Source organism: Aptenodytes forsteri, unplaced genomic scaffold (assembly GCF_000699145.1).
Source record: "Aptenodytes forsteri isolate BGI_AS27 unplaced genomic scaffold, ASM69914v1 Scaffold175, whole genome shotgun sequence".
In the NCBI taxonomy this organism is placed as follows: Eukaryota; Metazoa; Chordata; class Aves; order Sphenisciformes; family Spheniscidae; genus Aptenodytes; species Aptenodytes forsteri.
The window spans coordinates 1,203,169-1,216,622 of record NW_008794723.1 but is presented as its reverse complement, the minus strand read 5'-3'; the positions used below and the strand labels follow the sequence as shown (position 1 = coordinate 1,216,622).

At 41.0% G+C, this 13,454-nt stretch overlaps 1 protein-coding gene across 1 annotated transcript in view; it reads left to right on the top strand.

The window, feature by feature from the left end:
• MFSD2B (major facilitator superfamily domain containing 2B) overlaps positions 1-10,309 on the top strand; it is a 45,138-nt gene extending 34,829 nt beyond the window's left edge. Inside the window, exons 10-14 of the mRNA XM_009273875.1 lie at positions 1,488-1,568; positions 5,706-5,815; positions 7,074-7,217; positions 9,050-9,226; positions 10,252-10,309. Of these exons, the coding sequence (XP_009272150.1) occupies positions 1,488-1,568; positions 5,706-5,815; positions 7,074-7,217; positions 9,050-9,226; positions 10,252-10,309 (570 nt within the window). The remainder of the gene's footprint in view (positions 1-1,487; positions 1,569-5,705; positions 5,816-7,073; positions 7,218-9,049; positions 9,227-10,251) is intronic.
• The last annotated feature ends 3,145 nt before the right edge of the window (positions 10,310-13,454 follow it).

The following is a 13,454-nucleotide window of genomic DNA, read 5'->3' as shown; positions in this document are numbered from 1 at the left end:
AGGGTGGTGAAACACTGGCACAGGTTGCCCCGAGAGGTGGTGGATGCCCCATCCCTGGAAACTTTCAAGGTCAGGTTGGACGGGGCTCTGAGCAACGTGATCTAGTTGCAGATGTCCCTGCCCACGGCAGGGGGGTTGGACTAGATGACCTTTAGAGATCCCTTCCAACCCAAACTATTCTATGATTCTACACCATCTTTTGCATTGCCTGTTTGAAATAAAGCTGGTGTTCCCTACTGTACTTCTAAAAAATTAATGCTTTGGAGCTTTTAATTAATTCCTTGTTGCTTTTACCTGTAAGTCACTTTCTGCTCCCGTAAAGGGCAAAAGCTGCTGCCAGAAAGGAAGTCTGGAATTTTAGCTCCTTTTTCCCTTTCCCCAGTCTGATATGCTGAAAATTAAACAACTTTAATTTGTGTATTCATACACATGAGCCTTCTGGGCTAGGCAGCTTGCAAGGATAAATATTTAAAATATCCAAAGATAGGAAGATTCCTCTCTAGAGCAATTGGCAGTGTGATAAAAAGATCCTTTTACATAACCTTTTTTCTTGACATGCAGAGGTAGAATTCTGCTTGCTTAGGTGATACTTATAACTCAGTTACACACCGCTCCTGTATTGCATGATTTACTTTATGATTACAAGTAGTATTAGTTGAAAACTGCTATTTTTATCCTTCTGATGAAAGTCCTTTTAACACAAGTAGAACATTTAATGTTGCATAATGACTGGGTTGTGCACTTACTGTACTTCTGAAATATTTTGTAGAGAATTTGTCTACCATATAGAATACTGCAGCAGTCATTTTCAGGGAAGCTGTTGCATGATTTCTGACCCATTTGGCACAGAGACTTTGTGGAACCATCTTAGGAGAACTTCATTTCCACTTCTTGGTCACAGCCTCCCACCCTTTCTACCCCTTTTTGATTCTTCCTTTCCCACATTATAAGACAGATCTTTTCCTATCATCTTGACTGTAAGCGACACTTTCTTTTACAGGTCGTTCCTAAGAATAAACATGTAGTATGGGGTATGTACTCTAAGTATATCTTAAGATAAGTGTATCTTGCGCTTCAGCTTTCTTCCTGTATGATGGGGTAGAGCTTAATTCACTTATCGTTTGTCAGGTTCAGATAATGAGGCAAAAGGCATTAGCACAAAGTATGACTATTTGCAATATGTTTGAACTTTAATGACTGTGTCATGTGTAGCTTTAACTGCTGTGGCTTACACTAGGAAAAGGAAATTTTAAGACACTGCCTTCTGATATTTGACTGTGGAAAACCCTCTCACGGATAGCTTTTGTTTGTAATATATAATAGTGAATTAAAAAAAAAAAACACTCAAAGGATGAGGAGAAACAGGAATCTGCAAGTTCACCTTCCTTTCAGACCGTAATGTACTAGACAAAAAGATGTCTGTGAGCTCTACAGCTGAAGACAGTGGCAGTAAGCACAGTACGGATATGGGTTTTTGTCAATTGTAGGTATCAGCAGCTGTGAGCATTCCCTTCTGGCAGAAGTTTCTGCAGCGATTTGGCAAGAAGTGTGCAGCATGTGGGGTTTCGGTAAGCAAATCCTTTGAGAAAAAAATCTGCTTGTGCTCACTTCATTTGACAACTGGAGCTACTTCAGGAGCTCTTTCAAGTGCTTATAACCTCAAGTTACATGAAATTTGCTCAGTTTCAGAGTTTGTTTTAAATTGTTATACCAAATTGCAGACATATTCCAAGTTTCCAAGAGAAACTTTTGAGAAATGGATTGATGCTGAAGGGAGGTCCCAGGTTATTTAAGAATCTGCACAAATTCTGCATTTGACTGCTCTCATAAGTGAACCCCAATGAGGTTTTACAAATTCAGATTTGTGTTGCCTCAGGTTGACAAGTTATCTGTTGTACAAGGCTTGTTTTGTCTTTGTATATGGTGCTGAGTTGACCGCATCTGTAATTCAGTCACAGAGGAGGAACCAGAAGTTTGTTACACACCCTTCTCTAGAAACATAAGAAGGCAGGGGTGCCCACATCCCTCTGAATGGAGATGAACGGTTATTAGTGAAGTAAAGAAATAGGTGACCTATCTGAGAAAAGAAGCCTAGTTTAACTTTGACCCAGCTCTGCAAAGCCAGTTCAGCAAGCCTGCCCTTGTCTCTGATGGGTTAGTTTAAGCCCTTCACTTAGTGCAGACAGCAGCAGCCATTTTCTGTCATCATCTTCAGTGAGTCATTGTATAGGCCTGTTCCTCCCCATTTTTCCCCCGTTTACCTTCAATTACTTATGAAAGAGGAAGAAAAAATTGTCTGCCTTGTGCACAACAAAGCATGAGGACTTGGAAAATCGAGCCTGAAGCTATATGTCAGAATCTGAACAAAGCTGAAAAGTTTAGGTCTGGTGGCAGTTGTTGAATATAATTGAACAGTTATAAATTTTGGAATTAAAATCTGTGTGTTGGAATGACTTCCAAAGAATCAGAAGTAACTTTAAAACCCAAGTTCCAAATATGCCGAATCGTTATGTGTTTTGAAGTAGGCATCTGGAAACCAAGTCCCATCTTCATTTCTTTTTACTACTTGAGCAAGGAGAATTGCCAAAAGCAGTACTGGACCGGGGAATGCAGATTTCCTAAGGAGGAAATCTCCTCCTCTGTCTACTTGGCTACGAAAAATGCTTTCTTCAACCAACTTGGCTCTATAAATTTAGTTTAACATGACTGGAAAGCCTGTCAGCACCTCTGTAAACATGGTTTAACTTAATTTTACAGTTGAGTTGCTTGACTGTATGATGGTCTAAGTGGGGGCTGGATTGAAAAAAAGCCACCTCTCTATTTCACCTTGTAGACATTTCTCAAGGGACTCGGTGTGTGTTCAGTGATGGATTTTGTGTCTGGCAATGCATCACAGGGGCTTCCTATACTACCACCTTGTGTGATCCGTACAACTGATCTGTTCTCTCTGTGAAATGAAATCACATCATTTAAGGCTCCTATGTCTGTCACTGGGGAATGGTCTTCTGGAAGGGAAGGAGACAGGAGAGAAAACAAGTTTTTTTCTTCAAAACCTTACTCAGCTTTCAGGGTGAAGATGTAATTTGAAATTCAGTTTCCTGAAAAAAATTTCACGCTGCTCCAGGCTAATTTTTCCTGTTAAAGTGGTTCTATGTTGAAGAGACCCCTGAAAGCGTATAGAAGGCAGGGTAGGTAGATAAGCACCAAGAATCTTGGCTTCCTTCCACTGATATTGCTCCCTTTTTACTCATTCCTCCACAAGAGATGACCAACAGCCTAAGTACTGACTAATTATCTAAACTTCCTAGAAGTTTAAAGCCTAGACTTTCTGGAAGTACAGGGTCATACCCAAGCAGGACCCTTGATAGCATTCTTCCCATGATCAGGTTGGTACACAGGCTAGAAATTACTCTCTTCTGTTTATTTGCTTCTGCTTCCACGTGCTATGTTCATTTAGATTGTCTGCTCTGCCCTCATGGGGCAAACGTTGAACTTACAATCAGTAAGTCTCCCAGCTGGTGACTGGAGGTGAAGTTGTCATGGGAAATTTTAAAAAGTGTGGCAGCTTGTTGGTTCATGGTTTTGGCAAGGTGTCTAAAAGTGGAAGATCGCTCTCTCTCACAACTCTAGCTTCCGTCCTAACCAATAATAGTTTTTGGCTGTGGGTTTTGGATGATTTAGTAAAAAATAAAAACAAATCCCAAAATGCCGCCAATCTTTTCACCTCCCCACACATATGCAACTGTTTATTTGCCATCTATCAGCACTGTGCAGCATGGAGGCATGCCCTTGGATGAATCCTGGCTGTGCAGCCCCTTTTCCACTCTCCCATCCCCATTTCCACCCACATCCTAGCTGCACCTTTTCCTGATTTTGCCCTTTATAATGTGCTGCTGCACAGGCCAGTACCACGTTTAGTATCCCAGTAGGGTTGCCTTCCATAGTGCTGTCAGGGAATGGATGGAAGACACGTGATAACTGTAGGATATCGTTTATGACTTGGAGGGCAGCAGCCCTGTGACTAGGGAGCAGGGTGCCAATAGCGGAGTATTTGCTTTACAAGTAGGAAAGAAGGAGATGCATTAGCTGTTTATTGCAGCAGGAACGCTGCCCCTGTGATTGCACTACCATTCCATGAGTGAGATTTTAGGGCATTGTAACCTCAGTCCTGCAGGCCGTGATTCTCTTTCAGTAGAAAATTACAGTTACAATGATTGTTATTATCGATCAAGAATTTTGTCTAAGTGCTTTCGTTTCTGAGTGGGTGCCCCATGTGGAGCATAAGGCAGTCATAAAATTGCTTATAGGCAACATAAAATCTTGTATTGCTGGAGTGCTCTCTTGTGGCGAAATAACGATTTTGCCACAACATTGGGCTAATGCAAGGATTATCTGTCTGTGCTGGGAACTTGCAGTCAGGAAAGGTTATTTTCTGCCTCCTTAGGTTAGGAGCAAATGCTTTAGATGGGAAATGCATTTCAAACATAAACATAATGGATTAGACTCCAGGACTCCCAGAATCACTTATCATACAGAACTGTAAATAGCAGTGCTTAGGGGAATCACTCTCTGTGAAAGCTCTTCTCATACCCTCAGCTCCCAAGCTGCAAGTATAGAGGATTGAAACACTTAATGTTAAACTAATCCCCCATCATTAAAAAGCCCTGTAGATAAGCCCCTGGTTCTGGATTCTACATGTGCTGTGCCCATGGTTCACAGGCGTGGGAGGTGGAGCATGTGATGGGTACGGGACAGCTGGGCTGTATGCATTCAATCAGCATTTAAAATAGTGGATTTTCAGTCCTGTAAGCCCATTGCTTCAAGTTGAAGTTGAGGAAATCTGGTGATTTTAAGTACTGCCAGAAAACAAATCCTGAGCATCCCAAATTAGTTTGGTTTTGAGGGTAGCCTTAGTGACTTGTGCAATGTCATGAGCGTATCTGGCTGTGTGGAGTGGGAGTAAACCACACTGCCTTCTTGGTTTTAGTTATTGCCGAGTACCTAGATCGCTTTAAAGCGGTCAATGGAAAGGAAGCTGTAAGCAAACTCTTCTTCATTCAAGATGATCTGTGAAATGGGATATTTACAGTTTAAAATGACCATTGAGCCCCTGCCCCTCCCCTTGAAATACAGTGTGATGATGTTTCAAGGCTTTGTCTCTAATAGTAAATTAAATAGTTCCACTGGCCTAGAATAGAAACTGGTGTTTTGTCATCTCGGTTACTAAATTGGCAGAAAAATCTTAGCACAAGCTGATTAGCAATCTCCCAAGAAGTATCTGGGCACAGTTTGGGAACTAGCCCACTTAAGGGGCTCTTCACAAAAAGTATTTATATGGCCACACTTCTTTTGGAGACTATAAATATTTAGGAGTATGAATGTGGCCAGGGTCTGCCAGTTGGCCTCGTGACTGCTAATTAGGCTCTTGGGACTGTTTAATTTACTAGTGCAGTTATAGCCCTAATACTGCTAACAGAGAAGGCACTACCATAGCTTATCCTATTTTTCTCTGATTCTTCTGGATAGATAAATACAGTTTGGCTCAGGGCTCTTTGGAAATGCCATTTCACCAAAATACTGAAGTGTTAGGCGTTGCTGTGCGTGAACTGATTCATAACACAATCTTATATTTTGAAGGGAACAATCTGTATACCATTGAGCAGTGCATACTGTAAGTTAGATGTACTGTTTTTCTTCTTCCTCAGTGGATGATTCCTTTTGCAGTCATGCTAGTGACCATTCCAAACCTGATCCTGGCTTACTTCGTGGCCTTCATCTCTGGTCTGAGCATTGCAGCGTCTCTTCTGTTGCCATGGTACGAGAATTTTACTTTTGAGATGGGGAAGGGGTATATGTCTACATTACACATATGTACTACTGCATGGAATTTGCCTCCGAAAGAGGCAGAATTTGGCAAGAGTCACTTCTTCCAAGAATCTTTTTCTGCTTTTACAATAGAGGCTAGTTGCAATGACGTGACTTCGGTTGCTCCGTTGTTAACAGATTGTATCTACTGTAAGCGTAGCTGCTCTTTGTACATAAGACTATGTAGATGAATCAACAATCTAAGTAGGTATAGAACTTGTGATAACAGTAAATAAGTTGCTTAGGTTTGGTTTCTAACAGAACTACAGGAATGATGAAGTTACAGAAATCAATTAATGCTGAGCAATTAAGAACGTAGCAGAGGAAACATAAGCCAAGCTATGTATCCCTGCTTGAGCAGTCCTCTGTTATAGATCAATAACACAAGGATATGATTAAAAGAAACTGAGAATTCAAGGTTCTTTGCTCTTGAGGACTAAAAATATGTGGGGAAAAAATTACTCAAGGATGAGCAGGATGGGATATTTCCTCTCCAGAGGGAATAATTATTATTCAGGTCAAATTGACTAGAAAGTGAGACCGTTGCTGAGAGCGCTGTTTTGCATTACTCATTTTTACAATGCCCTGAAAACTCCAAGAGATCATGGAAACATAGTTTGAAATAAACTGTCAGACTACATAAGCTTTTCTGCACAGAGGGTGAGAAGCCCTTTTTTCCAACAGTAAATCATGACTTATATTGGAAATAAAATGTCAATTCACAATTGGCATTTGAGCAGCTTCCATTCTGATTCCCCATTACCAAATTCAGTCTCTTTGAAGTAGAGAGAGAATAGGCCTCATTGGTTTCTGAAAATGTTGTTAGCTTGGCAAAAGAGTTATTTCAGAGTGAAACTATTCAGAGATTGAGTCCCTTGAAATCTTAAGAAGCGTGGTTTTTTATTGTTCTTTTTTTAATATCACAACTTCTGATTGGAATGGCAGTCAGTCTAAAGAATTCTGTCACCTCCCAGCAAGTGTCTGATAGTTTTTTGGTGATTTTCTACTTTGTAATATGTGGCTATGCATTTCTTACATGGATTTTTGCCCTCCTGTCCAGCAGTAGGACTTTTTGAACTGGATTCTTTCATGTGCATGACTACATCAATCAGATCTTAAAAAAGGAGGAGGGGTGTACTCTTTCAGTAAGTTTGGACTTTGAGAAGAGATTTTGGCTTGAGTTTTTCTTTTATCTTGCTCGTCTCTAGGTCAATGCTGCCTGATGTTGTTGATAACTTTCGCCTGCAGAATCCTCATGGAAAAGGACATGAAACCATTTTCTATTCTTCTTATGTTTTCTTTACCAAGATGTCAGCAGGAATTGGCTTAGGAATTTCTGCAGCAGGACTGGAGTAAGTAACACTGTGTTTCCACTTAGTGGATCTACTCTGAAAGCATTCTGACGTTACTCTGCCTTTATCCTGTGGAGTTAATTGCCTTTTTGCCCTGAGCCTGAAAGTGCCAGCAGCAACATCAGATGACTAACCACTGAAGACGGGATTGTTGTCATCTAGGCCAGACCACTGAGCATTAAGTCGCCTGCCCTAACATGTTTCAGTTCAGAAAGACCTGACTTCCCTTTAGATTTTCCTCTTTCCAAATTACTCTTGTAAATTTTAGTGGTTTATATGAATAAAGAACTAAACATGAAAACTCAGCAGATGAAGGTCCCCCACAAGTGATACAGCTGCTTTGTGCATTCCCTGTTGCATCTGGGTTGGGCTATGTATACTAGCTTGTAAGTCTTTGCGTGGATTGGAGTGCTATCAGGGGTGCCTAGTGGCCTGTTCAGCATAAAAGGATCATCGATTCCTGCTTGGTTTTAGGGAACTGGACGCTGATCAGAGTCAGGAACAGAGTCTTTCTCACAGCTCTGCTCATCACCTAGACCATGTCAGTTTGGAAGATGCTTTGTGTTCTCCTTCCACTCTTGCCTTGCCTGTTCTGACTAGACAGGTTGAGAAAATGGTCAGCCATCTGCTGCCCTGCTTTTGTGCACGACCTAGCAGAAAGGGCCTTTGCCTGATTGGAGTGCTATCAGGGGTGCCTAGTGGCCTGTTCAGCATAAAAGGATCATCGATTCCTGCTTGGTTTTAGGGAACTGGACGCTGATCAGAGTCAGGAACAGAGTCTTTCTCACAGCTCTGCTCATCACCTAGACCATGTCAGTTTGGAAGATGCTTTGTGTTCTCCTTCCACTTTTGCCTTGCCTGTTCTGACTAGACAGTCAGGTTGAGAAAATGGTCAGCCATCTGCTGCCCTGCTTTTGTGCACGACCTAGCAGAAAGGGCCTTTGCCTGTAGCTGCTACAGCACACAAGCACGCAATAAACACTTAGAAGGGAACTTGTCTGAAATACTATCTAGCCCTTGGCTCCAAGTTTGGTTTTGGTAACCAGAATGTTTTGCTTCAGGGCCTTCAGCTGAAACTGCTAAATAACAGGCAGTGCTTGGCTGAACGTTTTGGGCTTCAGAATTTTAGAGGCTTACTGCTAACACCCTCAAACAAATCGCTGTTCACCAATTAGCCCCTTTTCAATTGCATTCCAGTTAGCTCCCAGCAATTTGCCAAGGCAGATGTTTGTGGGAGAGCACAGAAGACAGGGTGATGCCAAATAAGCTGTAGCTTTCATAGGTGCATGTTTAGAGGACAAAAAACTCATTCCACAAATTGGGAATGGGAATTTGAGTATATCAGCAGTTGTGGGACTGCATGGAAGCCCTGAATCAATGAATTGTAAGTGTGTACCTAACTCTAAGCACTTGAATAAATTTGTCTATCTTGAGAAGACTACTTAAGTGTGTGTTTAAATTAATTATTGCTGTTGAAATTGGTCAGATTACTTGCATACTTTTAAAGTGGAGCCTAAATACTTTGCTGAATATTAACAGAAAACATAACAGATCAATTTCCTTACATGGGATTCCATGCTTCTCTTAGTAGTTAAATGTTATATAATAATAATGAGAAAATACAGAGGTAATGCAATTATCTGAAATTGAGCACAAAAATGAGATCTGAATAACAAGATTTGAAAATGTAGTGCGGGGAAGGAAAAAAGAGAGGTGTAGGAAAAATGGGAGAAAAGTCTTGAAGAGTGTTGGGGGAAAGAAGGGAGCCTTCAGATGAACAACTGCCTTTTAGCTTTGGACATGCACACACCACTGTTATTGCATTTGTTTAGGTTTACTGGATACAAGCCAGGGATATGCAGACAATCCAACGACGTGATCCTCACACTGAAAATCCTCATTGGAGCAGTCCCTGCTATCCTCATCCTTGTAGGATTATTTATACTTCTTTTCTACCCAATCACTGAAGAAAGTCGGAAAGAAACAAAGCTTGCGCTTGAAGTGTTAAGGTAGGTTTGAACTGGCAGCAAACAGCAGTAACATCACCGCAGCAGCTCTTAGTCATACTGGGCAAAAAATTATTAGCTACCGACATACACCTCTGTATTCCTTACCACAAAACAACACTCTATTAGCTGAATTATTAACTGAATGGTACCATTACATGCTCCAGTATCTTATTTTTGTAGTGCAGTACTACCTGCTTAGAGGACCATTTATCAGACGTATCAGCTGCTATTTTTTACTTTTTCTCTGGGGTGGCACACAAAGCACTATTGCGGTACAGTGTTTCAAGCCAGAAATGAAGAATATTCTACATAGATTAAATTTCTGGAGAAAATGTGAATAGTTGCAATTTACTTGTATATAGAAGAAAATGGGATTCTTGGCTGCATTCTTGGTGTTTATGGCATATAAGAAACATCCAAACCATTTAGAGGCGTAGGCAGGAAAGATTGTGGGAGAAAAAGAAAGGACAGCTTTGAGCTCTCCCTCCCCACGCTCCCTCCCTCCCCTTTCCTCCCTCTCCAGAGAAAATCTTGCCTAGCTCAATATCATCCACCTCTGTCAAATGAAGCCTCGGTATACTGAGGACATACATAAGAACAGTCTAATCCTAGCAGATTGATGGATTAAATATCAAAATATATTGTTACTCTGTCTTGTTTTTATTATCCCAAGTTACTGGAGTTGGAAACTGATTTCCGTGCTTAAAGGATCAATTCCAGGGCCTAAGCACGGGTATCTGGGACCAATGCATTGCCCTAAGGTATCTAAGATACCTGCATGGCGTTGGCAGATATGACACAGGCCTCTCGTGCACCAGCTGCTTTCCTGAGTGGCAGCTGCAGACCGGAGGGGACAGGCTAAACAATCAAAAATGGTCTCTCTCTTTAGGTACTTCAGTCACTGTCCATAACAATCACACCTTGCTGGTGGTTCTCAGTTGTTTGAGATTGCCAAACTGCAGCTTCATTAGTTAGCAATAAAAGCCAGAAGTCTGTTCATGTATCATTTGTTCTGCTTTTAACAGAAGGAGCCATCAAAGCACAGAGAACCTGGATGACCACAAAGAGGACACCTCGGTCTGAAAGCTCTGAATACAATGACTTTCCAAATACCGTCTCACATCCCATGCACAAACTCTGTGAGAGTCTTCCAGGTCATTTCTCTGCTCACATTTTGTCAAAAAGGATAAAGGATGATTCTGACACAGTCAGTAATGAAATCAAGAGAGGACACCACTGTGCAAAATATATATCTAACTCCATGCACTGTGCTAAAAAAGAAATTACAAATGTTGAGGAATGTAAGCTGTTGAAGGCTTGGGTTTTTTTTGTTTGTTTTTCAATGATTACCGGAAAGCTGTGATCTCATTGCAACAGGAGATTCTATGGACTTGTAGGTCAAGGGAAAAAAGTGTAAATGTGGTGCACCACCCTGTGATATATTTCACTGTGATATGTATCACCACTCATGTGATATATTTCACTCTTAGAGGCTGGGTGGATTTTGAACATCGTCTCTACCTACAAATTGCGCACCAGTGTGTTTGGAAAGCACTTGGAAATCCTGAAGTATATCATATAAAGTTAGGATTTACTTTGTTTTGAAATGAAGCAAATCACTGATGCAGACATGTTTTGAGGATTTTCTCACAAAGAGTTTTTCTGAAAGAGATTTTGACGTAATTTAACTTTCTAGATTTTATATGAAACAGAACCTTACATTTCCCATTACTGGAGTTCCTTGCTTCTGACACCTGTAAACTGATCTTTGTCAGAGAATGAGTACTTAACATTTTCAAAAACAACATCTCCACTCAGGATACCCAAAATCAGTAGTCCCTTCCAAAAATTAGACTACGCCATTCAAATTTCTGTAAATTTTGGCCTTTAAGTAATCATGATACTCATCCATTTTGCATATGGTGTAGGCTCTCTGCCTCACAAAACACCATGGCATGGCCGTTAATCTCAGCTTGCACACAGTGTTTTTTAATAATGACGCTACACCTGACTTTTAAATGGTGATTTTTTTCAGTCGGGGATGTCATCATGCTTTAGATACATTAACTGAAACCTCATTTCTACTATAGATTCACGCTGCTGAACACATTTTGTAGATGAAAGACACGCCTAACCTCAGGCACTTTCTGGAGCAGGTAAGCTCAGACCTGGTCATTCTGGGCTTCTTCTGTAGTCAGTGGAGATACAGAGACCTCCAGAGGCTGACTCCAGGCTTAAGCTAAAGTAACTGGACTCTGAAGACATATCTAAATCAGGAGGGGAGAGTGACGAATCCAAGAGTTGAAGGCTTGTTCGCCTTGAAGAAATTAGGACACTGCAAGACAAGACACGAATTTACAGCCCACTGGCTTCACTGTATGAATATGTGGGAGGGTGCCTTTATTTTCTACTAGAAGTGCCTTTGGAGGACTGGCTTGCCGCGTTTGGGAGCACTTGCAGTAGGTGTCACTGGAGGCAGTGACCACAAGTAATTTGCTCAGGGAAGTGACTCACAGTGCTGGGACTGGAAACTGGGAAAGCTTTTACTGAAAGACGCTGTGAAGTAAAATCGGTGCATGCACTGAGTGTCTCATGAAGTTTAGTACTGAAACCTTTTCAGGCAAGTTTGAAGTCTAAGGCCCAATGAACTGTCCCAGTTCAGCAAAACGCTTAATCATGAGTGAGCTTTTAAGTGTGCGTGGTTAAGAGTTAACTATGGTTAAGACTTCTGTTGAATTGACATCTAAGGCTGGGGGTTTTTTGTTTCGGTTCTTGGACAAATCAAGATTGGTATGCCTGGGGCATATGTGTTTACAACAATAAAAGCCATAAGCCTGTTTATAATTTTGAGTCTGGTGGAATTTGAAACAGCAGATTTACTGCACTTTGAAGTAGGTAAGTTATGTAGTAATACCACATAGCTCCAAAACATCATAGAAAACAGTTTTAAACTTTGATTTATTCTTTAATATTTGTATATTTCTGAATAGTCATCTTTAAAAACAACCAGAAGTCCCAGTAAAGGCTGTTAATGTTTTTTAATGGGTTATGTTTTCAGCTGCTATAAATCTGTAGCTACAAGGCAGTGGATCCGTGTCAGCTTACATAAGCCAAATACTTACCCCGGTGATAAAAGGGTTGCAGAAACTGCTGGCTGTGCTTGATTGGAGTAATTTGAATGTGGCTTAAGATATTATTTCTAGATCAGTTATTGCACAACACCCAACATGAATTCAGTCTCTTGCAAGGTAAACTTAGTTGATTGTAAACTGTTTTCCTCTTCTTTAGAGAGATAATGTGATATTTATCTAACACAGATGTACTCAGTCCTCACTTTGCATATGGTAGCAATAATGGGAACTGCCAAAATAAAATAGAAGGCTTCTGTAGACAAAATGTAGCAGAGTATTTTTATATTTTGAAAATCTCATTATTTTATTTGATTATCAGAATTGTACTTTTGTTAAGAAAATGAATGTATTTAATTTTGTAAGTAAAAAGACTGGAAGAGTAAGTGCAGGGTAAGATTTTTTTTTTTATAATTTTCTTTTTTTAGGGCTCAGTGTTGGTGCTGTAAAATGAATAAACTTTGTATGTCTCCTTGTCAGTTTTGAGATGTATGTATGTTCAGAACATGTGACTGAAAGAAGCAGATTCTTACACTGGCAACCATTCAGATTAAATGGTAATCTAATGTAAACCACCTGCCTTGCACTGATTGGCAGTAACAAGGGCCAGGTTCAGTCCCCAGGTGCTCTCATTCAAGTAATACCCAAATACAGTTGTAAGAATATGGGAGATTGGATTAAACCAGCTGGGTGCCTAACGGACAACACTTCCCCACCTGCACACAAGCAGTTCCAACAAATGGATTTATACAAATAGAGGAAGAAAAGAAAAGGATAATGGAGTAACATGTCACCAGGGAGTTGCCCGTAAGGCAAACCATGCGCATTCCTTGCCCTTGCTGAAGTATAGTGACGGCAGCCCAAATCTTCTCTACTGGGCCGATTGCGGGTACAGGCAGTAGCTGAGCTAGTCACTAGTCTTCTCTTCCAGTTTCATCCCCCTTGTAGTTTCTGCCTAAAAATAATGTTGAAACCTTCCAAGGTTATACTGCCTTCCTGAGTGTTACTGCTGGGGCCGGATGGGATCCACCCGAGAGGGCTGAGGGAGCTGGTGGAGGAGCTCGCCACGCCACTCTCCATCATTTATCAGCGGTCCTGGG